The sequence below is a fragment of the Orussus abietinus genome, unplaced genomic scaffold (genome assembly GCF_000612105.2).
Source record: "Orussus abietinus isolate OABI.00-Male unplaced genomic scaffold, Oabi_2.0 scaffold160, whole genome shotgun sequence".
NCBI classification, from domain to species: Eukaryota; Metazoa; Arthropoda; class Insecta; order Hymenoptera; family Orussidae; genus Orussus; species Orussus abietinus.
In genome coordinates, this window is record NW_019394352.1 from 20,492 (window position 1) to 44,800 (window position 24,309).

Here is a 24,309-nt window from a genome sequence, read left to right on the forward strand (position 1 = left end):
TCAGGGTTCGGTCAGAAGGGAAACGGTACCATTGACCGCAAGGATGGCCGAGCGACTGGTGGTCCCGGCAAGGTTGCTCGCGACACAGGTGTACTCCCCCGCGTGTCGCGCCGTCACGGCGTCAATGCCCAGCATGGAGCTTTTTTTCCCCGTTCTGGTTACGGTCACGTCCGGGTGCGACTTCGGCGAGATCTCCTCCCCGTTGAGACTCCACTGGATCTCGATCGGGGAGTCGCCCTTTAGGATGCTGCACGTCGTGGACACCTGTTCCCCCCAGTTCGCGGGCTCATCCCCGAAGTATAGAGGGGCCATCTGCGGCGCGACTAGGGTCAGAGGTCAGGGTATACGGTCAATGTATCTCGTCGTGGAAACTGTTAATTGGGTCCTTTCGTCAGCTGGTGCAACCCGTTCCGATAAAATTCCAGAGCCAGGAAAGAGTTGGTGGAGATGAAAGGGCGGGACTATTTTCGCTACAGGACGATTTTACAGGGCAACTGGTACCGTTGACGGAAAGGATTGCCGAGCGACTGGTGGTCCCAGCGAGGTTGCTCGCGACACAAGTGTACTCCCCAGCGTGTCGCGCGGCCACGGAGTCAATGGTCAGGACCGAGGTCTTGCTGCCGGCTTTGGTAATCACCACGTCGGAGTGGGTCCTCGAGGAGATCTCCTCCCCGTTCAGACTCCACTGGATCTCGATGGGGAAGTCGCCCTTCAGGATGCTGCACGTCGCGGACACCTGTTCCCCCCAGTTCGCGGGCTCGTCGCCAAAAGATAGAGGCACCATCTGCGGCGCGACTAGGGTCAGAGGTCAGGGTATACGGTCAATGTATCACGTCGTGGAATCTGTTAATTGGGTCCTTTCGTCAGCTGGTGCAACCCGTTCCGATAAAATTCCAGAGCCAGGAAAGAGTTGGTGGAGATGAAAGGACGGGACTATTTTCTCTACGGGACAATTGTACAGGGTAAATGGTACCATTGACGGAAAGGATTGCCGAGCGACTGGTGGTCCCAGCGAGGTTGCTCGCGACACAAGTGTACTCCCCAGCGTGTCGCGCGGCCACGGAGTCAATGGTCAAGACCGAGGTCTTGCTGCCGGTTTTGGTAATCGCCACGTCGGAGTGGGTCCTCGAGGAAATCTCCTCCCCGTTCAGACTCCACTGGATCTCCACGGGGAAGTCGCCCTTCAGGATGCTGCAGGTCGCGGACACCTGTTCCCCCCAGCTCGCTGGTTCATCCCCGAAAGACAGGGGCGCCATCTGCGGCGCGACTACGGTCAGAGGTCAGAGTCGACGGTCAACGTACCTCAAATGAAAACCGACTCGTTTGATTCCAACTCGCGGTATAAACGCAAACGTTACGGTCAATTCCAGAGCCACCGAAGGAATGGAGAACATGGATGGACAGGACCTCGCCGCAGGACGATTTTAGTAGAACAAAGGTACCGTTGACGGAAAGGATTGCCGAGCGACTTGTGGTCCCGGCAAGGTTGCTCGCGACACAGGTGTATTCCCCAGCATGTCGCGCGGCCACGGAGTCAATGGTCAAGACCGAGGTCTTCCTGCCGGCTTTGGTAATTGCCACGTCGGGGTGGGTCCTCGAGGAGATCTCCTCCCCGTTCAGACTCCACTGGATCTCGATGGGGAAGTCGCCCTTTAGGAGGTTGCACATTGCGGAAGCCTGCTCGCCCCAATTAACGGGCTCGTCCCCGAAGGAAATGGGAGCGATCTGCGGCGCGACTGCGGTCAAGAACGGCAAGGACAATGGTCAATCGATGACTGACTGAATCAGTTCTCGAAATCGGACGGTCCGGGACCGGGATCAAGGAGGAAAGAAGTTGGACAAGGAGTGCAGGACCTTGGGGTAGGGTACCCTATATGGGAAATGGTACCGTTGACGGAAAGGGTCGCCGAGCGACTCGTGGTCCTGGCCAGGTTGCCCGCCACGCAGGTGTACACCCCAGCGTGTCGCGCGGCCACGGCGTCGATGCTGAGGAAGGATATCTTTTTGCTGTTTTTCGTCACAGAGATGTCCGGATGCCTCTCCGGGGTGATCTCCTCGCCGTTCAGACTCCACTGGATATCGATGGGATAATCACCCTTGACGATGTTGCAGGTTATCGACACCTGGTCGCCCCAGTTCGCGGGCCCGTCTCCGAAGGTCATGGGAACGATTTGCGGCGCGACTATGGTCAAAAATCGGGGTCGTAACGTCAGGTCGCACCAGTGGCGGGAGATGGAAACTCCACCGAAAATTCTAGAGGTAACTATGCCCGATACTAGACCTGCATCTCTAAAATGGACCTGATCCGGAAGTATATATGTCGCCGATTGCAATTGGATGAAAGGATCGGAAGCAAGGATCGAGTCAGGAGGAGGTGCGCGCTCTAGATTTCAGACTACTTCCGATGGCTGACGGTACCATTGACCGCCAGGGTTGCCGACCGACTGATGGTCCCGGCCAGGTTGCTCGCCACGCAGGTGTACTCCCCTGCATGGCGCGCGGTCACAGCGTCGATGCTCAGCAGGGAGATCTTCGTCCCGCTCTTCGTGACCAATACGTCCGGGTGAGTTCCCGAGGAGATCCGTTCCCCGTTCAGATTCCACTGGATGTCGATGGGGGAATCGCCCTTCAAGACGCTGCACGTTGCCGACACTTGCTCCCCCGAATTCGCGGGCTCGTCTCCAAAGGACAGGGGAGCCAACTGCGGCGCGACTATGGTCAGAGGTCAATTACCGTTCCCAAGCTTATACACATTTTTTTTTAAAGGATTAAAGAAGAGTCATGGTCAATTCCGGAGCCACCTGGGAAGAATCAGGGAAGGATCAAGAACGTGAAGGCCGGAGAAGCAATTAATTGCGCTGAGGGTGATACCATTGACCGAAAGGGTCGCCGACCGAGTCGTGCTCCCTGCCAGGTTTCCGACGACGCAGGTGTACTCCCCCGGCATGCCGAGCGGTCACGGAGTCAATGGTCAACACGGAAGTCTTGCTGCCAACTTTCGTGATCACCACGTCGGAACGAGTCCTCTGGGAGATCTCCTCTCCGTTCAGGCTCCACTGGATCTCGACCGGGAAGTCGCCCTTCAGGATGCTACAGGTCGCGGACACCTGCTCCCCCCAGTTCACGGGCTCGTCCCCGAACGATATGGGCGAGACCTGCGGCGCGACTGCGGTCAAGGGTCACCGATTACGATATTGCGGATAAATCCCGCAACGAGTACCCCGGAAACGCGGTCCAGACCGGGGCCACCCGAGAGGGAGCGACGGAGGATGGGGTGCGACGTCTTGCCGCGATGCCAAGCAAGTATTCAAGTACGCAAATATGCAAATACACAACCAACGGTACCATTGACCGAAAGGGTCGCCGAGTGACTCGTGCTCCCGGCAAGGTTTCCCGCCACGCAGGTGTACTCCCCGGCGTGTCGCGCGGTCACGGAGGTCACGCTCATCAGCGATATCATGTTCCCGGTCTTGATTATGGCTACGTCCGGATGCGTCTCCGGGGAGATCTCCTCGCCGTTGAGACTCCACCGGATTTCGATCGGGAAATCGCCCTTCAGGACGCTGCAGACAGCGGAGACCTGCTCGCCCCAGTTGACGAGCTCGGCGCCGAAGGATATGGGAGCTAGCAGCGGCGCGACTGCGGTCAAAGGTCAGAGGAGAAGATCGGTACGGGTCAGCCGTGCGATCAAGGACGTTCATGGACCCCGGGGCGGGAGAGAGGACTGCAGGACCTCGCCGCAAGGAAGCAAGTACTCTATTTTGCATCCAACGGTACCATTCACCGACAGGGTCGCCGAGTGACTCGTGGTCCCGGCAAGGTTGCCGGCCACGCAGGTGTACTCCCCGGCGTGTCGCGCGGTCACGGCGTCGATGCCTAACATGGAGCTCTTTTTCCCGGTTCTGGTCACGGCCACGTCCGGGTGTGTCTCCGGGGAGATCTCCTCGCCGTCGAGACTCCACCGGATGTCGATCGGGAGGTCGCCCTTCAGGACGCTGCAGACCGCGGTGACTTGCTCGCCCCAGTTGACGAGCTCGGCCCCGAAGGATATGGGAGCTATCAGCGGCGCGACTATGGTCAAAGGCCAGAGGAAAAGATCAGCATGGGTAAAGCGTGAGACTAGGGAAACTCATTGACTCCGTTGCAGGAAAGAGAACGGCAGGATCTCGCCATAATGCAATGCAACTACTGCAACGAGTGGTACCATTGACCGAAAGGGCGGCCGTCCGGCTGGTGGTCCCGGCAAGGTTCCCGGCGACACAGGTGTACTCCCCGGCATGGCGCGCAGTAACCGAGTCGATGCTCAGTAAGGAGGTCTTTTTCCCAGTCCTGGTCACGGATACGTCCGGGTGCGACTCCTGCGAAATCTCCTCCCCGTTCAGACTCCACCGAATATCGATTGGGAAGTCGCCCTTCAGGACGCTGCAGATCGCAGACGCCTGCTCGCCCCAATTAACCAGCTCCTCCCCGAAGGTAATGGGCGCGATCTGCGGCGCGACTATGGTCAATGGTCAAAGGATGTCGTGAATTTCAATCGTCTGATTTCGTCACGGAGGGAGGGTGCAGAACCTCGAATGTCAACGCGGAAACGTCCTTTAGGATGATTCGGATCGCGGTCGCCTGCTCACCCCAATTAACCAGCTCCTCCCCGAAGGAAATCGACGCGACCTGCGGCGCGACTATGGTCAATGGTCAAAGGAAGTCGTGAATTTCGGTCGTCCGGTTTCGTCACGGAAGGGGGAATGCAGGACCTCGCCACAATGCAACATCATTATGCGAAATTGTACCATTGACCGAAAGGGTCGCCGACCGACTCGTGGTTCCGGCCAGGTTTCCGACGACGCAGGTGTATTCTCCGGCATGGTGCGCGGTCACGGAGTCGATGCTCAGTAAGGAGGTCTTTTTCCCAGTCCTGGTCACGGATACGTCCGGGTGCGACTCCTGTGAGATCTCCTCCCCGTTCAGACTCCACCGAATATCGATTGGGAAGTCGCCCTTCAGGACGCTGCAGACGGCAGACGCCTGCTCGCCCCAGTTAACCAGGTCCTCGCCGAAGGAAATCGGCGCGATCTGCGGCGCGACTATGGTCAATGATCAAGGGAAGTCATGAATTTCGGTCGTCCGGTTTCGTCACGGGAGGGGAATGCAGGACCTCGCCACAACGCGACATCGTTATGCGAAATTGTACCATTGACCGAAAGGGTCGCCGACCGACTCGTGGTCCCGGCGAGGTTCCCGGCGACGCAGGTGTACTCCCCGGCGTGTCGCGCCGTCACGGAGGCGACGCTCAGCACGGATATCATCTTCCCGGTTTTGGCGATAGAAATGTCTGGATGAGTCTCCGGCGAGATCTCCTCTCCGTTGAGACTCCACTGGATCTCGATGGGCGAGTCGCCCTTCAGGATGCTGCACACCGCGGACACCTGCTCGCCCCAGTTCGCGACCTCGTCCCCGATGGAGAAGGGCGCGATTTGCGGAGCAACTGGAGCGAGATGGCGAAATCGAAATCAAAAGATACCCCAAATTTGTCCGATCGCGACCTTGTTCATGCTCATGATCCGACGCCGCCCCACGTATAGTCGTCTTCAGGAGTCAGGAAAGAAAGCCCAATAAACCCAAAGTGGTGGAATACACCCTGAGAAACGGTGTCAAATCTTTGACAATAATCGTACAAAGTGTGTTGGAAAAAAAAAGGAAATCTTTTCCCCGTTCCAATGCCCGACCTTTCCACGACGAATTCACCGTTGATATAACGTTTATTCTACGTTTATTAAACTATCGTTTTAGTCATGTGACACGAACGTCGTTTAAACATAGTCTGTATAATAATCGTTCACAATACGTTGAAATAACGTCAAAACGTTGCGTTAAAGTACACGTTTATGTAAATGTATATTTAACGTAGGGAAAATAAACCGTGGGAGATAAACGTTTGAATTTTATGTACCACCCTGTTTCTCCTAGTTTTAGGTATATAATGAATTGTGAACGTGAATTCCACTATTTTGTGTCCATTGGGACGGAGGAGATGGGAGGACCTCGCCGCGACATAACCTAAATCCACGTGGGGTACCATTGACCGAGAGGATCGCCGAGCGACTCGTCGACCCTGCGTCGTTGCTGGCCACGCAGGTGTACTCCCCCGCGTGGCGAGCGGTCACGGCGTCGATGCTGATTAGGGATATCATTTCCCCGGTCTTGGTCACGGCCACGTCCGGTCGCGTTTCCGGCGAGATCTCCTCCCCGTCGTGACTCCACCGGATCCGGATGGGATAGTCGCCCTTCACGATGTTGCAGACGGCGGAGATACGCTCGCCCCAGTTGACGGGGACGTCCCCGATGGAGAAGGGCGCGATCTGCGGCGCAACTGGAGGCGACGAGGGGTCATTGACCGAAGAAAGGGTCGAGGTCGCCCTCTTGGGGGTGGAAAACGGACAGAGGGTCTCATGGAGGGATCGATCGGTGCCCCGGCGTACCGTTGACCGCCAGGGTCGCGGAGTAGCTGGTCGCCCCGGCCAGGTTGGCCGCCGTGCAGGTGTACTCTCCGGCGTGCCTCGCCGACACGGCCTCGATGGTCAGCAGGCTGACCCTCTTCCCGGTGCTGGACACGCTCACGTCCGGGTACCGATCGGACCCGGCTAGTGGCACGCCGTTCAACGCCCACGACACCTCGATCGGCAGGTCCCCCTTTAAGACCGTGCACACGGCGGACACGGCCTCTCCCCAGTTGGCGGGCAGGTCGCTCATGGTGAACGGCGCGATTTGAGGGGCGACTGAAAGCGAGGAGCTAGGACCTAGTTTTCTGCGATGCGAGGACCTAGGACCTTGTCTGCTACGACGCGAGGACCTGGGACCTAGTTTGCTACCACGCGAGGACCTAGGACCCAGTTCGCTGCGACGCGTGTATCTAAGTCCTCGTCCGCTGCGACACGAGGACCTAGGACCTTGTCCGCTGCGACACGAATACCTAGGACCTAGTTTGCTGCAACGCGGGTACCTAACACCTAGTTCGCTACAACGCGAGTACCTAAACCGAGGAAAAAAAAATCCCTTAAATCAAAGAAATAATTCTTTGAACAGTTCCAGAAAAACGTGTTGTCAATTCCAGGAATAATTAATCGACTCAAACAAATTGCTACAATCCGGAATAAATGTTGCGTCCAATTTATTCCAGTTTATCCGAGTGAGGTAATTAATCCTTGAATTAACAAGATACTTCTTTGGTAGTTCTAAGAACAATATTTCTTCGGTTCAATATTTTCTTTTCTAGCCCGCTACGTCACGGTCAAGCCGAGTCCTACACCCGACCTAGGGCCGCCCTCCCCGCTCGAACGGCTCGAATCGACTCGCCTATTCCGGAGGATTTGGAAGGAGAGGCAATGCCCGGGTCGTGGGAACGCGGCTGCCATTTTGGACCCTCGCCTCCGCGTACCGTTGACCACGAGGACGGCCGAGTGAGTGGCGTTTCCGGCGCGGTTCGCCGCCACGCAAGTGTACTCCCCGGCGTGTCGCGCCGCCACCGACTCGATACTCAGCACGCTCATGTGCCGGTTGATGCGGTTTATGGTCAGGTCCGGATGCACGCGGTCCGCGGGCCGGCCGTCGAAGGTCCAAACGATGCGCGCGGGGAAGTCGCCCTTGACGATGGTGCACGTCGCCGAGACCGCGTCGCCCCAGTTGGCCGGGCCCTCGCTTATGGAGAACGGGCTTATGTGGGGCGCGACTGCAACCAGGACGAGGGGCCCTTGCGGTTAACCGGGCAGAAGACGGAACAGAGCACGAGCGTCCTGCGGTTCGACCCGAGGGAAAACCGAGAATCGCGACGACCGTTGTCCAGGAAGGGGATCGAATCTCTCTGGGAATCGCCTCGACGTTCCGCGTCGGTGCCGGGAATGGAGGCGCACCGAGAAGAAAGTATCATCGAATCAAAGAAATAATCCAAAGGATAGTTATTGCACTCAAACTCTAATTAATTGCCCAGATAGAAATTCACGATTATCGTATGATGAGGAAAATCGATTTGCAAAACAATTTGCGGACAATTCACTGCATGAAATGTCTGCAATGTATGTACGCACGTTACGCAATAAATTTGAAGAAAAATTTCCGATAAATTTGTCGTTAATGGTTGTAGTAATATATTTACCGCATACTCGAGTCATATGCCAGTTATGCCATAACCGACATTTATGAACTGAAAATTTATGGAAAATTTAACATCATTCCGTGACATTAATTTGTGGAATTTCTATAAAGTTAATCAATACTACAAATTTCAGCTAAATATGACGTTGCTCCATGTTCATGTATCCACCATGACTCAAGTATGAGCTACAGATGCTGCAATTGTTAATCAGCAATGCGTGAGATAAATTTAGCTATACATATGCGGACAAACATCGAGACATTGCATGTACTTAACTTTGTTTCATATTTAAGTATTATTCCTCCGTCATTGTGTAATGCAAGTATGAGTTCCGAATGGGACTCATAAGCAATACCCTAACGACTCAATTCCTGATCATTTATGAGGCTAATTTCACGTATATTTTCCATCACTGGTGACTTATTTGAGCGGAATAATTATTCTCCGAATTTGAAATGTATTTCTTTGGCGCTATTCAATGATATGTTTCTTTCTCTCAGCGGATGTCCGGACTCCTTCCGTACCGTTGACCGCCAGGGCGGCGGAGTAGCTGGTCCCGCCGGCTTCGTTCGCGGCGGAGCAGGTGTACTCCCCAGAGTGTCTCGCCGAGACCGCCTCGATCGTCAGCAGGCTGACCCTCTTGCCGGTGGCCACCGTCACGTCCGAGTACTCCCCCGAGATGGGCACCCCGTTCAGCGCCCATTCTATGCTCATCGGCTGGTCCCCCTTGATGACCGTGCACGTGGCCGTGACCGTGTCGCCCCAATTCGCCGGACCCTCGCCCATCGAGAACGGCGCTATTTGCGGCCCGACTGCGAATTCGGACTTTCTCGTCTACGAGGACCCAACATTGACTCCTGCCGACCGTTCGGTCGGCGAGAGAAACTCCATACCCAGAGAAAAGAGACGGGAGAGGAGAGCTTCCGGGATTCTAGACACCTTCGGGGGGGTGGTGGAGGTGCCGCCGTTGTGTCGAGAAATGTGTCTCGTGAATAAACCGCGACAAATAAGACAACATTTGTTTAAACAAAGTATTTAACGTAGCAAAATTGAGGATTTATGGGAGATACACCGAAGACCATGAAAACGAAACAACGGATTTAGAAACGAAAGTATAAACGCGATGTAATGCATACTGTCACGCTGCAAAACCCTGGCTTAAGGGGATGTGAAAGTGGCATCCGAAAGCTCAATTGTTCATAAAACTTTTCTACGAACTGAGTCTCAAATCGTTTCATACTTTAAAACGTGATTATAGAGACCCTAAGGTAGGTCCTGAATCCGGCGAAATTTCATTTTTTATAAACTATTTTTAAAATACCTATAAAGAAATTTGAAAAGAATTAAAATTCCATGTGTTTCAGGACCTTCCTTATAGTCTCCCTATCCACATTGTAAAGTTTCAAACTATTCGGTAAACCGAGTTGGGAGAAAAGTTTTATAATCAATACCTCTTCGACACCACTTTCTCATCACCTTAAAGAGGGCAGGGCTAAAAGACGAAAGAAGAAGTCTCTGTATCCGTCCCAAACCAGGGGCTCAATTTTTGAGTTCGTGTAATCAACTTTCGCACGTGAAATTGGCGATTTCGTTTACTTTCCAAAATTGACCAATGACGGACCTCGCAACAATGGGAAATTTATCATGGGAGTCTATTTGCATGCGAAAAAATTAGCATTAACTCGAGAATCGACTCCTAGGGCGCCGATTATTGAACTCGTATGGATTTTTTCCGGATAAAGAGAGATTTTTTTCAGGAAATATTTCGCATTGTTGCTAAGCCGTGTCGGAATTACCGGAAAAAAGCTGTCTGCGAGTAGCTCTTGTAAGTTCTACTTCCAGGTGGATACGAGTCATTAAAATCCACGAATGCCTGAGTGAATAACCCTTTGATTCCAGGTGCATACGGCGTAGCTTGTCACGTGTTTCCGAGGGTATCATATGATGAATGATCGATGACGCCGATGGAGCCCGGGCACCCAGGAAGGTTCAGGATACGGAATGAGTCGAAGGAGTCGCAGAGGTGCCAGGAAGATGCCGGCCATTACCGTTCACGGCCAGGATGGACGAATGGCTGGTGGCCCCGGCGCGGTTCGAAGCCAAGCATGTATATTCCCCCGCGTGTCTAGCGGCGACGGAATCGATGCTGAGGATGCTGTTTCGTTTAGTGGTGGCCAAGACGTTGACGTCCGCGTTCCCAGGCCCGATGGGCTCGCCATTCAAGACCCAAGAGATATCGATGGGTAAGTCGCCCTTCAAGACCGCGCAGACGACGGATATCGAGTCGCCCCAGTTGGCCGGGTTCTCGGCAATGGTGAACGGCGCGATCTCCGGGGCGACTGCGGTACGATCAGATTTTTTATCAGGATGAGTAACCATTTTCCCACCCACTTTTCTCCATCGATCGCCTTTCCCAGGATCCGACCACCCCTTTGTCAAGAGACACCGACCCGGACACGAACCCGACTCACACTCATCCACTCGCAGCTATCTCTCGACCCCGCGCAAGCTCGTGCATCCCGATTAATCCCGAACCTGGCGATCGGTGCGGAATAATAAATGCATAAAAATATCAGCCCATCCCCCAAGTTCGGGCCTCTTCGTATTTAAGGGGATGTGAAAGTGGCACCCGAAAGCTCAATCGTTCATAAAACTTTTCTACGAACTGGGTGTCTCAAATCGTTTCATACTTTAAAACGTGATTATGGAGACCCTAAGGTAGGTCCTGACACTGGCGAAATTTCATTTTTCCTAAACTATTTTTAAAATACCTATAAACAAATTTGAAAAGAATTGAAATTCCTTGAGTTTCAGAACCTTCCTTATAGTCTTCCTATTCACGTTGTGAGGTTTGAAACGATTCGGTACCCCCAGTACGGAGAATAGTTTCATAAAGACCTCTTTGACGCCACTTCCCCATCGCCTTAACCCTTTGGCCACTAACCCGTTGCGCTTCGATGAAATTATGAAAAAATTTTCCCCTACAGCATACTTCTAATTATGATAACGAGTACAGTTCGTCACTGCACAGTTGGCCATTAAAACCTCATGAGGAGTCTAGCTGGTCATTGTAGCGCAAGGGGTTAAATTCGTCCGACGTTTGGTCGAATGTCGCCTGCACGTGTCGGCGAATTTCGCCCATACGTCAAAAGGCTTAAGAAATGATTTCTCCCTTACAAAATAACGTCTGGAACTTGCGGCCCCATGCGAAGGTGCGAATGCGAGCGGTGTCGAGACGAAGAAAGTGCAGTCGACGGCGTGGCGAGAATGGGACTTCCGGTCACTTTTCCTACCGGAAGTTCCCGACCTGCGTACCGTTCACGGAGAGCACCGCGGAGTGCGTGGCCGAGCCCGCGGCGTTCCTGGCCGTGCAGGAGTACTCGCCGACGTGGCGCGCCGCGACCGAGTCGATGGTCAGGGTGCCGACCCTCCTGCCGCTCCTGCTCACGAGGACGTCCCGGGTGTCGAGGTCGACGCCCACGGGTCTACCGTTCAAGGACCAAGAGATGTCGACCGGCAAGTCACCCTGGACCACCGCGCACTGTGCGATCGCCATGTCGCCCGCGTTCGCCGCTTGGTCGCCGAACGAGAAGGCGGCGATCTGGGGGGCCACTGGAACGTTCCCCGGGACCGCCATAAGTGGTCCAAAGCGCATTTTCGGAACGGCAATCATTTTTATACATAAAAGCCAAATGCCACCCCCTCTCTGACCGACTCGCCATCGTCCAAGACAAACCGCTGAGCATGTAAACGTGAAATTTTGGGGATATGCTCCTTTTGTAACACGGATGCCCAATAAGAAGGGATTCATCGAAATTCAACCCCCAAGGGGGTGAAGAGGGGTGGGACGTGTTTTTTCAAATTTCTTAATATCTCTCAAGCTCGTTGAAATATCGACTTGGGTGTTACTTCGTCAAAATTCGGGGACGATGGAATGGGTACTTGTAGTTTTTCACTTTCTGCGAGTCTAGTATGGCTGTATATGGAATACAAATTAGTATTATATTAATATCAAAATGTCGTAATGTATATGTAGACGAAAGATGAAAACTTGAAGGCTAAGATCGTAAGAGGTACACAATTGTGGTTGCCCTAATGCACTTTGGACCACCGTGCGTCGATAAACGAGATTTCTCCCTCGACGATGGTCGACGGGGTCTTACTTCGAGGACAATGCGCCTTGGAGACGAATCGTAAACGTCGGGGTGGAAATTGGAGCGGGGATTATCGTAGTATTACGTGGGGAGGGGCGAACGAAAACACAGCGACAGAGTACTTTAGCGACAGAGAGAAATAGAGAGAAAAAGAGAGAGAGAGAAAGAGCAACGATAGGAGCAGATAGGTCTGCACGGTGCAGCGGTCGGCCGTCGAGTGCGCAGAGTGGAGGAGTGGGCGGAGCTAAGAGGAACTAAGAGGAGTGGGGGTAGCGGCTTCCCCCACCACTCCGCCTGGCCGCGCGCTGGACGGGCGAGCGCTGCACGCTTCTCGTCAGAGCTGCCAGATAGGAAAATTCGCGCAGGATTTTTATCCCCACTCCACGTACCCCCACCATTCCCCTTATCAAGAAACTCGATTGAGTTTCGCGCCAAATATATTTAAAAGCCTGCGCGAACGGCACCGAATACTTAACGCCATCCCCTTATCTCATTCCCCAACCCCCTTTACCTATACTGGCCCCGCAACGACCCTGACTTAATTTACACCGATCATTTGGTATGCGTACTAAGGTGCAGTTTTATTAAACTCTGGGCGTAAACAATGGAGTACCAAGATGGAACGATCCGCATTTTTCGAGCATACCGTGTCAAGTTGATATACAGTCGTTTACGCTATTGGATTGATAAAACCACGTAATTAGTACGCATACCGAGTGAGCAGGGTAAACCATAGACGTAGGAATATAGAGACAGAGTGTAATGCTGCGGGGAGGGTGACGAGGTATTTGGTGCCTAACTTTGATTGGCTAATATTTTACGCAAGCGTAATGACGTAGAGATGTATTCCAAGGAGGTTATGACAAACGTGGGAAGTAATAACGTGTTTTTGTGAGGTTATAAAAGAAAAATAGTTTTTATAAAAGTGAAAAAAATTGTGCACTGTATTGTATCGTGCTATAAGAACCGGTCGGACTTTCAAAATTAGAAAAAAAAAAAAGTCTGAAAGTAATAATACGAAAATTATATTTCACGGGTATTAAAATTGTTTACCGTATTTACAAACTATAATTAGCGGTACTGAGCATCTGTACAAATTTAACCAATTCGATTCAGGCACCAAATCCTCCTGCAATTCGGCTTCACTCCCCTTGTCTAAGATTGTACTTTATGTTATAGGTTTGTTCGCTTTGTCTGCACTTTCTACACTCGAGGGTAACGAGGGTACTACACTTTTCCTGAAAGGTGCAGAAGGTTAGGTGCACGAATTTCAAGTATTGAGGATCAATAAGGGTCAGAATATTATTCCAGTAGAATGAAAAACAATTTAACTACAACAGGGAAAAATTATAGTTTAGTTCATTCCAACCGCGGTTACGTAGTAATACATAATTATTGCACATTTTTTCAAACATTATGCACAAAACTAAAACGCTAAATCGTTCTATACATGAAGAAGATGCATTAATAATTACTTCTATTTATATTACGTTGAGACGTTAGCATAAATTTTGTATTTTCCTGTTTGTTGGTCTTTTCAATTTTGAAATTTGCCGCCAAATTCGCAGGCTACCCTTCTTGCACGCGCTCGGGATCGAGGGTAGAAAGTGTAGAAAAAGTGTACACTTGGGGTAGATGCCCTCGCAAAACGAACAGCGACGTCACTTCCGTCAAAACGAACGCCAAAGTGTACAGTTATCGTAAAAGTATAGAAAGTGTAGGGAAAACGAACAAACCTTATATTCCTATGTCTATGGGGTGAACTAAGCCATAGAGGGGCAGAGCGGGGCCGGTAGAGTGGGGGGAAAAATCTCGCCGCGGGCTTTTTGAAGGGGCTAATCGTGCGGGACTTCTGGCAACGCTGCTTCTCGCTTCTCGCAGAGGGTGTACCGTTGACGGACAGGACGGCCGTGTGACTGTCCGCTCCTGCCGCGTTGGCGGCCGTGCAAGTGTACTTCCCGGCGTGCCGGGCCGCCACGCTGTCGATGCTCAAGAAGCTGACCCGCTGGGTGGTCATGACGTGCACGTCGGTCGCGCGAAAGTCGACGGGTCTGTCGTCGAAGGTCCAGGTTAGGTTAACTGGGAAGTCACCCTTGACTATGGTGCAGGAGATGGAGAGCATTTCGCCGGAATTTAGGGGGTCGTCGCCGAAGGAAAACTGCCGGATCTGCGGCGCGACTGCGCGAACAAGAGACCAAGGGGGTGGATAAATTCACCGCGGATATTTAGGTCGAAAGACATCGCGACTCGGAATCGTCCGATATTTATGGGTGGAGGAGGGTTAGGTTAAGGTGCGTCGCCTAAAGTGGAGGGCGTCTCTCGAAGATGCCAGAATTCCGTTCGGAATGCTCTTCGGAGTGCGTTTTAACGGTGAGCTCGTTTCTAAAGTCTACAGGACCACTCGAGAACACAGGTTTTCGTCACGTACCTTGAGGATAAGAAATCCATCGAGCGTAAGAGATACTTCTTTGGGCGGTACCGATGAAATGTTTTCGAAAATTCCGGGAATAATTTATGAAGATTGGACTCACCTAAAATCCAATGAAAATCAATCCCCTTGGTTCTCAAATGTGATGAAAACGTCTAAAATAACGAAGAAACAACTCGGCGCTCACCTCTAGAAATACAATTGTTTACCTTTTAATGTGAGACCGTAACGGCTGTTAAACACGTCGCAACCATCGACTCAAAATCAATTCCCTTTGTTTACAAATGTCCTCATTACACCAAATCCGGGCTTGATATATCCACCGGAATGTTTCCATCGCATTTCTTGTACCTTTGCACTACATATGAAGGCTCACCCCAAAAACAAACCTAACCTATTCGAGGGTCCCGTCGATCGCGATGGCGGCAAGACGTCCGTCCTCAACCCCATAAAAAAGACAAACTCAAATACAGAACAAAGGAATTACACACAAAAAAGTTTAATAGTTTAAGTTGGCTAAAATGTCCTAACGGATACTACAGACCAAAATAGGTGCTGCAAAGCACCATCACAGAAAACCAGAACCTAACCTATTCCCGATTAAAGGACCCCTTGAGGATGTTTACGTGTCTGACAGTCGTTACGGTCTCAACATCAAAGGCAAATAACTTTATGTCTAGAGGTGATCGCCGAGTTTTTTTTTTTTTTCTTCGGTTTAGTCGTTTTCATCACATATGAAAACAAAGGGAATTGATTTTGACTTGGTTTTCGGTGAGCCTGTGTTCTTAAATTTTCAACCAAATTCAGAGAATCATTATTTCACTCGAATAAACTGAAAATATTTCTTCTTATTCGTAAGTTTGATAAGAAATTTGTTTCTCAGGGTACGCGCGTTCCTTTCAGGGTCTCGCGCCATCTTCGAGCGGCACCCTCGGCACTCTTCTTCGAGGACTGGGAGGTACCGTTGACTTTAAGGATGGCGGAATGACTGGTGGCGCCAGCTCGATTCGAGGCGGAGCAAGTGTACTCTCCGGCGTGTCTAGCCGCGACCGCCTCGATGCTGAGGACGCTGTTGCGCTTGTTGGTGCTGGCCAGGAGCACGTCGGAGGCCGAGGTCGGGTCGATGGGGACGCCGTCGAAGGCCCAGGATATCTCGACGGGCAGGTCCCCCTTGATGACGGAACACGTAACCGAGACCAGCTCGTTCCAATTGGCGGGCTCGTCGCCGAATGCGAAGGGGAGAATCTGAGGCGCGACTAATGGAAACCACGGTCAACGAATCGGCGGTTAACTAATCGGAGGTTAAGATGATATGAAAGGGTCGTATACATAAACCGGCACGTCAAAATATTTATAAAATTTTCCCCCAAACAGGGTGCACCGAATGATTCGAAACTTTACAGGAAGTTTCAATTTTCGGGAACAAATGATTGTATTTATCCCGGACAAGAAGTAGAAAAAAAGAGATTTTTCATTTTAAACACGAAATTTCCTGAGTTTTAAGACTTCCATCGTTGAGTGTTAAGGTTTCAAATTATTCGGTGCACTTAGTTTAGAGACAAGTTTTATGAACATTTTAACGTTCTGGTATAGACGTATATATTTCCTTGAATAGTACCAACGAAATATCTTGACGATTCGAAGAATAATTATTTAACTCAAACTCTAATCAATTGAAGGCGACGTTACTTCGGAATGATGACAATTTCTTTGAGTTCATTCGAGTCAAATAATGATTCTTCGAATGAGGAAAAATATTTCTTTGGTTCGCTGAATCTTTTTCTCTCGGGGTAAAAAACGACCCTTTCGTAACGCCTCAACGACGACCGGTTGCTCCGATTTCACGACGAGGGCGATGGGTGTCTCGTTTCGGGAGAAAAGTCTTTGCTTCCGTTTCCGGAGGGCTGGAAGGGCGGCGGAGGGCGAGCTGTGCGTGCGACACCCTATAGGTGCTCCAGGAGTTCCGATTTCTCGGAACCGTTCCTGGTACCGTTCAGGGCGTACCGTTGACGGTCAACCTGGTCGACCGGCTGACCATCCCAGCGAGGTTGGACGCGGAGCACACGTACTCGCCCGCGTGTCCGGCGGAGACCCCGTCGATGCTGAGGGTGCTCAGATGCTTCGAGATCCTGGTCACGGAGATGCCGGAGTCCCGGGAGGAGTCCAGAGGCTCCCCGTCGAACGCCCAGGAGATCTCCATGGGGGAGTCGCCCTTCAGGACCGAGCAGGCCACGGACACCGAGTCCCCCCAGTTGGCGACCTCCGCGTTGAAGGCGATCGGGCCCAGTTGGGGTCCGACTGGGAACCGGGAGGTCATCGCCAGGGAGGAACCGACGCGAGCACCCCCGTTTCTCGCCATAGAAATTCCCCATCGATACCCAAGGACCTCGATACTCGGCACCGGCTCATCCCCGGCCATCCGGGATCGGGAAGGGATATGGCGAGTCCTTTTTCAATATTATTTTCATTTTATAAGATTTATGGATTCTTCCCCCGAGTACCAGGAAGCTGTAAATCGGCAACTCGAGGAGCGGACGTCGATGCTCCGTACCGGTTCATCCCTAGCTATGTGGGATCGGGAAAGGAAATCGCAAGTCCCTTTTCATTTTTTCTTTTTAAAACCCTGGATTTTTCACTAGGATGTGAAGAAGTCTATCGTCCTGTTCAGCGAGGGACCAGGAGAGGTGACGGTGACGGAGTGCAGAAAAACCAGGACTGTGCCGACTATCTGGACCGCTCTGGTACCCGGACGTCCGGTCGTCTGACTGTCCGAACGTCGATCCGAACCGATGACCCATTCGAACGATTATTTTTATCTATCCTCTAGATTCGTAATTTATTCCCCGAACGTCGCTTACTCATCTCCACCCGGAAACCATGAAACGCGCACCATTCGTTACCGCGGTAAATGGATGACTCGACGTTCGACGTCATCGATGGGCAACTCGACGTTCGACGTCATCGATGGGCAACTCGACGTTCGATATCATTAAGAAGCAACTGAACATTAGACGTCATCAAAAGGCAACTCAACGTTCAATGTCATCAATAGGCAACTCGACGTTCAATGTCATCAATGGACAACTCAATGTTCGACGTCATCGATGGGCAATTCGACGTCATCAATGGGCAACTCGACGTTCGATACCATTAAGAAGCAACTGAACATTAGACGTCATCAAAAGGCAACTCGACGTTCAATGTCATCAATAGGCAACTCGACGTTCAATGTCATCAATGGACAACTCAACGTTCGACGTCATCAATGGGCAATTCGATATCATCAATGGGCAACTCAACGTTCGACGTCATTGATGGGCAATTCGACGTCATCAATGAGCAACTCGACGTTCGACGTCGGCGACCGGACGTCGACCAGGACCGGCTCTATGCAAGACACATCGGACAAGAATGGACGCCGAACCGTTTACGGTGAGGAAGGTCGAATGAGAAGCCGTCCCCGCCGCGTTCTCGGCCGTGCAGACGTACTCCCCCGCGTGTTTCTCCGTTATGGTCGTGATCATGAGCATGCTCACGCGATCCGCGACCTTCTTCGCGAGCACGCCGGAGGCACCGCCCATCTCCACTCCAGGGTAACTCCATCGGATTTTCAAGGGCAAGTCCCCCGTGGGCACGGTGCACTGGAGATTCGCGAACTCCCCCGCGTTCATAGGTAGCTTCGTGAACGCGAACTCCTGGACCGTGGGCGCCACTGGGGATGACGAGCAACCGGACGTTCAAGAAGAGTTCTCCTCTCTTTCCTTCTCTCTATCTCCCTCTCTTTCCTTGGAGATTTTTCCCTCGTCCCCTAGGATCGCTCCTAGGTTCTCGGTTTTCCTTTCTTCCCCTCTGATCCTTTCTTATTCGGGCTCGATCTCGCCCGGGAAGGATTTTTTTTTCTACTTTCTTTGTTTTTAAAGAGAATCGAAGAAACCGATTCCCTCGAATCGATCGCCCTCGGGTGAAATATCGTTATGGAGATATAGGCGTTCTTGATCATGGACCCAGGGAGACAGAAAACAAGGGACCCTCTCTTTTTCTTTTTTTACCCTCTGATTTTCCTAAACGGGTGCGAGGTGATAATCTGATAGCAGGAGAGAAAATCGTTCCTTGTTCGCCCTCTCTTAATTTTTTTGCGCACCGAGGAAAAAGAGTGGTATACGTTACTACTATAGTGATAGAATAGGCGCCAGTTCCTACAAGTGGTTTAATATGCAACTATAGAAGGAGATAATGCTACTCTGGAAAGAAATTCAATTTTTCATTCCGAAGTTGTATGTCATATGACTTGTAGAAAATGACGCCGTTTTTACCTCAGTAGTGGGAATATATACCACACTTTTTTATCACGGTCACAAGAACATCAAAGGGATTGGGTATTGACGGTCCATCAAGAAACGCGGTAGAGTTTCGAGCCAAGTACATTTGAGCGAGAAACTCGCAGTACCGCATGTTGAACGAAATGCGATATATGATTAGGACGATTCGATCGGTTCGAGGAAACGCGGTTTCTATTCTTAGGTAAACGATTTTTTACGGTACGACCTGGTGAATTTTTCGCACGAATCGGACGATCTCGCGCGAGCGACCTGCAAAGTTCCGAAACCTAGACGCGATTATGGGCCGAACCTTTGTACCTGTTTGGGGACACTTGCAATCGGGCGAATTGATAACAACGTGGTTACCATAATTGCGGTAATCCGCCGAGACGTAGCTCAACGCGCCATCATAAAAACGTGCCATTTTGGCACCGATGTCCTGAAAGGGGAAAGAAAATGCGGCCGAGAGAGCCCAGACAAAGTGGTCGTTCTCGTGAAGTCATCATACAAATTTCATAACTTCTAGAATAACAAGGAATCACTGAGCGTCATATACTAAACGAAGAAAATTCCATTTTTCTACGATTTGCAGATCTCAACCACCGTGTGCCGTCTCTCTCGGTCAGTAGCCATAGACAATGAGGACGGGTTCCGAGAAAACTCGCTGGGTTCACGGCACTTTACAGAGGACATCCTTACTCTGAGAAACAAATGTTCATGAAACCAGCAAAAATATTTCTTCCAAATAGTACCTAAGAAATATATTGTTAATTCAAGGAACAATCATTTCACGCAAATGAAATGGAATAAATTCGACGAGACGTTCCTTCGGAATCGGAATTTCATTTGAGCGAAATAAATTAATCTTTGAGTTGAAAATATATTTCTTTGGTACTACTCAACGAAATATTTCTTTAGTTCAAGGAATATATATATTTTTTTTTTATCTGAGTGCAGAAGTCCATGAATGCATGGTTTACACTTGGGCCTGGTTCCACGACTCAAGTTAACCGAAGTTTAACAGGTTTAAACCTGCCGTAAACCAAGTGAACCCCGGTTAACTCGAGGACCCGACCTTAAAAGGTTCGTTTAAACGCGGTCAACGGATTAGCCGATTCATGACTCAGTCTCAGGTTTCTCGGAAGACGTCCCGAAAGTGATCACCAGGTGAAAAAGTAGATCGACACTTACCCATGACCTGAACTTCGAGGGTTCCTCTTGCGCTGTATCCTTGAGCGTTGCGAGCCACGCAGGTGTAGGTAGCCTGATCGCTCAGCCGTTCGACGTTTTCGATGATAAGAGTGCCATTCGGGAAGACCTTTTGCTTTCCGTTGATGGGCAAGACCCTGGTGTGACGTTCCCAGACGATGCTCTCGATGGGGTAGCCGGCAACGGGGCAGGTGACGCGAAGGTTTTCTCCAGCGACGATGGATTTCTTGTCCATGTGTCTGATAAAAGGCAGGCCGTAGATGTTCAGTCTTGCGGAGTGCTCAGCAGAGCCAACCTGTCGGCAGGAAAATGTCTCAATTAACCCCATAACGCACAGATTAAAAAAAAAAATGGGCTAAAAAAATCAATTTTTATGTAAAAAAAAAACACTAGAACATTGTCTTGGCAAAAAAATAAAATTCTCGATTATATTCGAGGGTGAAAAATTATAATAGCATAAAATACAACGCCGCTCGAATTATCTCGAATGTGCACAGTTTGGCCTGTTTTACGCGCTTGAATTAACTCGAGAGCACAAGTTAAGGGGACGTTACGAAAACGAAGAAAAGTAAGCTGTTCCCAATGCTTATATGTAATCGTTATAGATATTAATCTGCTATTTATACGAATTTGAGTAACGGATGCTTAATCGTAACGCTAACGGACATAATCTGCTGTCCTTATTTCAGCGGATAAAATCTATACATTTTACAGGTTTTTTATTTCTTTTCTCCGGGTACTACGTCGAAACGGCTGCCAAATTAAATTCCATGATCCACACCTTTGACGCGGCGATGCACTTGTAGAGACCTCCGTCATTCGTGTGGCTGTTGCTGATGTTCAGGTGCGAAACGACGTCCCCGTTGACCGTAACGTACTGTCCGACCTGGAGCCTTTCGGTGTTGGATAGCCTCTTTCCATCGAGCTCCCAGATGATCTCAGGAGTAGGGTTCCCACTGGCGACACACTTCAGGAAGACGCTGGGTCCAGGCTGAAGAGTCTCATCCCTGAAGGATTGTCTGATCTGTGGCGGCTCGACTGCCGAAAAAAAAATCGGTATTAAATATCGGTCGAGACCAACACCAGAATTTCTGAACTTCCAAGATCCAATTGAAATTAATAAGAGTGGCAACACAAACTGCGGAAATGGAAAATCGCAAGTAAAATGAAAATCATAGATTGAAGGAACACTGTTTTCACCTAAAAAGTACCTTGACTACGTGAATATTACTTACTAAAGGTAATAAATTATTTGAAATACACATTCTCAGAATTCTCATAAATTCTCATAAATTCTCTGAGGACCTTTAAATTACAGTAACATCCTCGGTTATATTACTGGAATTTAAATTCCCTTATTAAAACTAATAAATTACTTGAAATAATGAATTCACAGAGTGCTCCTAAATTCTCATAAATTCTCTAGGGATTTTTAAATAACCGTAACAGTCTTCTATTCCTCGGATTGAAATTCTCGAGAATTTATAAACCCAACTCACATCGTCCTCCGAGTTTCAGCTCAGCAGTGGCCTGGGCGCTCTCCTGGTCGTTCCTGACGAAGCACTGATACATGCCCTTGTCCTCCTTCTTGACGCCGTCGATCCTGAGAACGGGTTCCTCGTATCCCAGCGGTTTCCCGTCCTTGAGCCAGGAGATGGTCTTGATGGGGTTCCCCTCGACGTTGCAGGTGAAGGTCGCCGGTCTGCCGAAATCTACGGTCTGCGTCCTGGGCTCGATCTCGGCCGAGAGGGGTGCCGTAACCGTCAGGACGGTCTCCACGCTCTCTCCCCCGACGGAGTTGTTGACGATGCACAGGTACTTCCCGGAGTCCTCGACTCGTGCCTCACGGATGATCAGGGTGCCGCTCACCTGGCGGACTCGCTCGTTCAGCTGCACCGGTTGGCGGCGGGAGGTGCCGTTGATGAACTTGTACCATCTGCAACAGGGAACAACCATGCCCCGTCGGACGTCGCCTCGTCTCGTCTCTTCGGGAGCCGACCTGGCCACCGCCAGGGTTGGGAACAGGTGCTCAGGTCGCGACCAACCAGGTGCCTCTAGCCAAGGAAAACGCGAGCCGACTCCCCACCAGGTGACCTTACCGACGTTGCAGTTTTCTGTATCTTTTTCTTTTTTCCCATCCAGTGCGTGATTAACCCTTTAACAACGGCGGACACGGACGTGGAGGTGTACCACCTGTACCGAGGGAATATTCACTCAGGATATCACGGAGAGACATCAGCTGGAATCCTTCGAAATCACCAAAACTTTGCCACAATTTCAAGGCCCACTGCCACCTCCCACCAAACACGGCTACGTAACGATAATATAATCATTAAGTAACATATAATGTAACATACATATAATACATTAGTAAGATTTGTACTACTATGTCCTACGCAGCTATGTAACACTGTTACAAAAAGAGTAATGTAACGTATACGTAACATATATGTTATGTTAATATCACGTTATATCACGTTATTCCAGTGTTATATAACTGCGATACATAGGGTGCTTGGTGGGTTGTTACCGAACGTATAGTTGCGTATCATGAAATCAAAGGCGATCGGTTCTTAACGAAGGAAATCATTTTCACTGATTTCCGAGTGAATAGCCCCTCGACCTGTACCGATAGCTCGTCCGGGGAGTGATAATATTTCATATGAATCCGATATTCATTTGCCGCTTTGAATACATGGGAATGAAAGGGGCCACTATAGTGGCGCTTCGTAAAAAAACGTCGTCCATGCGGAAGTCACTATAGTAGCGTTTCGTAATTAAAGGGTCGAATGCTTCAACCTCCGTCTTCCCAACCCTGGCTGCCAACGAAACTCGCGAGATAGTTTGCATCGCGAAGAGCTGCCTGACATACTCGAGATAAAATAAAATAAAATAGAAATAGAAATAAAAACTGAAATATAGAAAAAAGAGAAAAAATGAAATTGGTCCATTGCCTCGACTATCGCTAAGCCAATGCCGCCCCGCAATCCGCAGAGATCGAGAGATTCGGGATTTCGGGAATTCGGGGAGAGCGAATATTCACACGGGGTGGAAATTTAATCTTCACGAGGGCTGACTAGGATAAAATATAATAGGGATAAAAATATTCCTTCTCGCGACGAAGGTGGAGGAGGAAGAGACGAGACGGGACGCTGCGTGGCCTTCACCTTATCGACGGGATGATTCTTCCGGAGACAGAGGAGGGATCAAAGGGAATTAGTCGGGATTAGGTTTTCGATCGTTTTCGACCAAGAGCCGCCAATCGATACCAATCGATTCCGGTAATTCCGTCCAGGCGCCTTGGTGGGCGCCCCCCAATTTAGCGGTTTACCGAACAATCGACCACCTGTCGCGTTTCCGGCCTTCGATTTGTCGAAAATGTCCCCGAATATCGGCAATCCTGACGTCGACGATGACATCCCGTCCGGGGTTGGGCAAAAACGACATATCGATCGAGCCCGAGATCGATCGGGATTAAGTGATTGCGGTCGGGAAAGAAAATAACGAAAATTAATTTCCTCGGTCGTTCTGCGGACTTTTTCCAGGAGTTCGCCCGGGGAAAGATAATTCCCGAGCATGATAAGAAATTTGACTTTCTTCGACGGATGCGGTACCCTTCAAGATGGGCCGGCTAAATTCTTCCCCGGAAACATGTTACAATGATAGCGGCAAACAAAAGGATTATGATACTGGGCCAACCGAAATTCTATTCACGGTTGCAATATTCTATCCCAGAAATAAGAAATATTGCATATCGCTCGGTTGTTGGAATATTTATCGGACCTTCCTAGGAATTCACTAGCTAATGTAGGGAGAAATTTTTCTAAAGGAATCCCCTCGGTGGGATTATTCTTGAAGTAAGCCCAAGACATTATCAACAATGCCGTTCTTCGCTAAAGGTACACCGAGAACAAATAAATTCATCGAACCAGAGAAATATATTATCAATTCAATGAATTCTACTCAAGTGAACGCGAAATAATTGAACGCGACGTATCTCCGGAATTGTGACTATTTAATTGACTTTATTCGAGTGAAATAATTATTCTTTGA

At 50.2% G+C, this 24,309-nt stretch overlaps 5 protein-coding genes across 5 annotated transcripts in view; all 5 read right to left on the reverse strand.

Annotated features, from left to right (window-relative positions):
• LOC111673900 (hemicentin-1-like) lies at positions 1–2,162 on the reverse strand. Its single transcript, XM_023431953.1, has 5 exons — positions 1,889–2,162; positions 1,359–1,736; positions 974–1,267; positions 502–795; positions 1–323 (listed from the first exon to the last, which is right to left on the reverse strand). The coding sequence occupies exons 1-5, from the start codon at positions 2,160–2,162 to the stop codon at positions 1–3; spliced, it is 1,563 nt and encodes a 520-aa protein (XP_023287721.1).
• Positions 2,163–2,395: 233 nt separating this feature from the next.
• LOC105702858 (hemicentin-1) lies at positions 2,396–11,702 on the reverse strand. The gene is made up of 13 exons (XM_023431954.1): positions 11,462–11,702; positions 10,195–10,485; positions 8,671–8,958; positions 7,433–7,723; positions 6,477–6,773; positions 6,074–6,367; positions 5,189–5,488; positions 4,788–5,081; positions 4,205–4,498; positions 3,778–4,071; positions 3,346–3,639; positions 2,879–3,166; positions 2,396–2,712 (listed from the first exon to the last, which is right to left on the reverse strand). Exons 1-13 carry the CDS (start codon positions 11,700–11,702, stop codon positions 2,396–2,398), a joined length of 3,783 nt encoding a protein of 1,260 aa, XP_023287722.1.
• A 3,905-nt stretch (positions 11,703–15,607) lies between these two features.
• LOC111673901 (Down syndrome cell adhesion molecule-like protein Dscam2) lies at positions 15,608–17,045 on the reverse strand. The gene is made up of 2 exons (XM_023431955.1): positions 16,733–17,045; positions 15,608–15,984 (listed from the first exon to the last, which is right to left on the reverse strand). Exons 1-2 carry the CDS (start codon positions 17,043–17,045, stop codon positions 15,608–15,610), a joined length of 690 nt encoding a protein of 229 aa, XP_023287723.1.
• Positions 17,046–18,060: 1,015 nt separating this feature from the next.
• On the reverse strand, positions 18,061–18,399 carry LOC111673902 (Down syndrome cell adhesion molecule-like protein 1 homolog). Its single transcript, XM_023431956.1, has one exon. It carries the CDS (start codon positions 18,397–18,399, stop codon positions 18,061–18,063), a length of 339 nt encoding a protein of 112 aa, XP_023287724.1.
• A 1,150-nt stretch (positions 18,400–19,549) lies between these two features.
• The window catches only part of LOC105702859 (Down syndrome cell adhesion molecule-like protein Dscam2), a 37,144-nt gene continuing 32,384 nt past the window's right edge, over positions 19,550–24,309 (reverse strand). The window contains exons 8-11 of the mRNA XM_023431957.1: positions 21,756–22,192; positions 21,038–21,294; positions 20,239–20,551; positions 19,550–19,569 (exon numbers count right to left, since the gene is read on the reverse strand). Coding sequence (XP_023287725.1) covers positions 19,550–19,569; positions 20,239–20,551; positions 21,038–21,294; positions 21,756–22,192 — 1,027 coding nt within the window. The remainder of the gene's footprint in view (positions 19,570–20,238; positions 20,552–21,037; positions 21,295–21,755; positions 22,193–24,309) is intronic.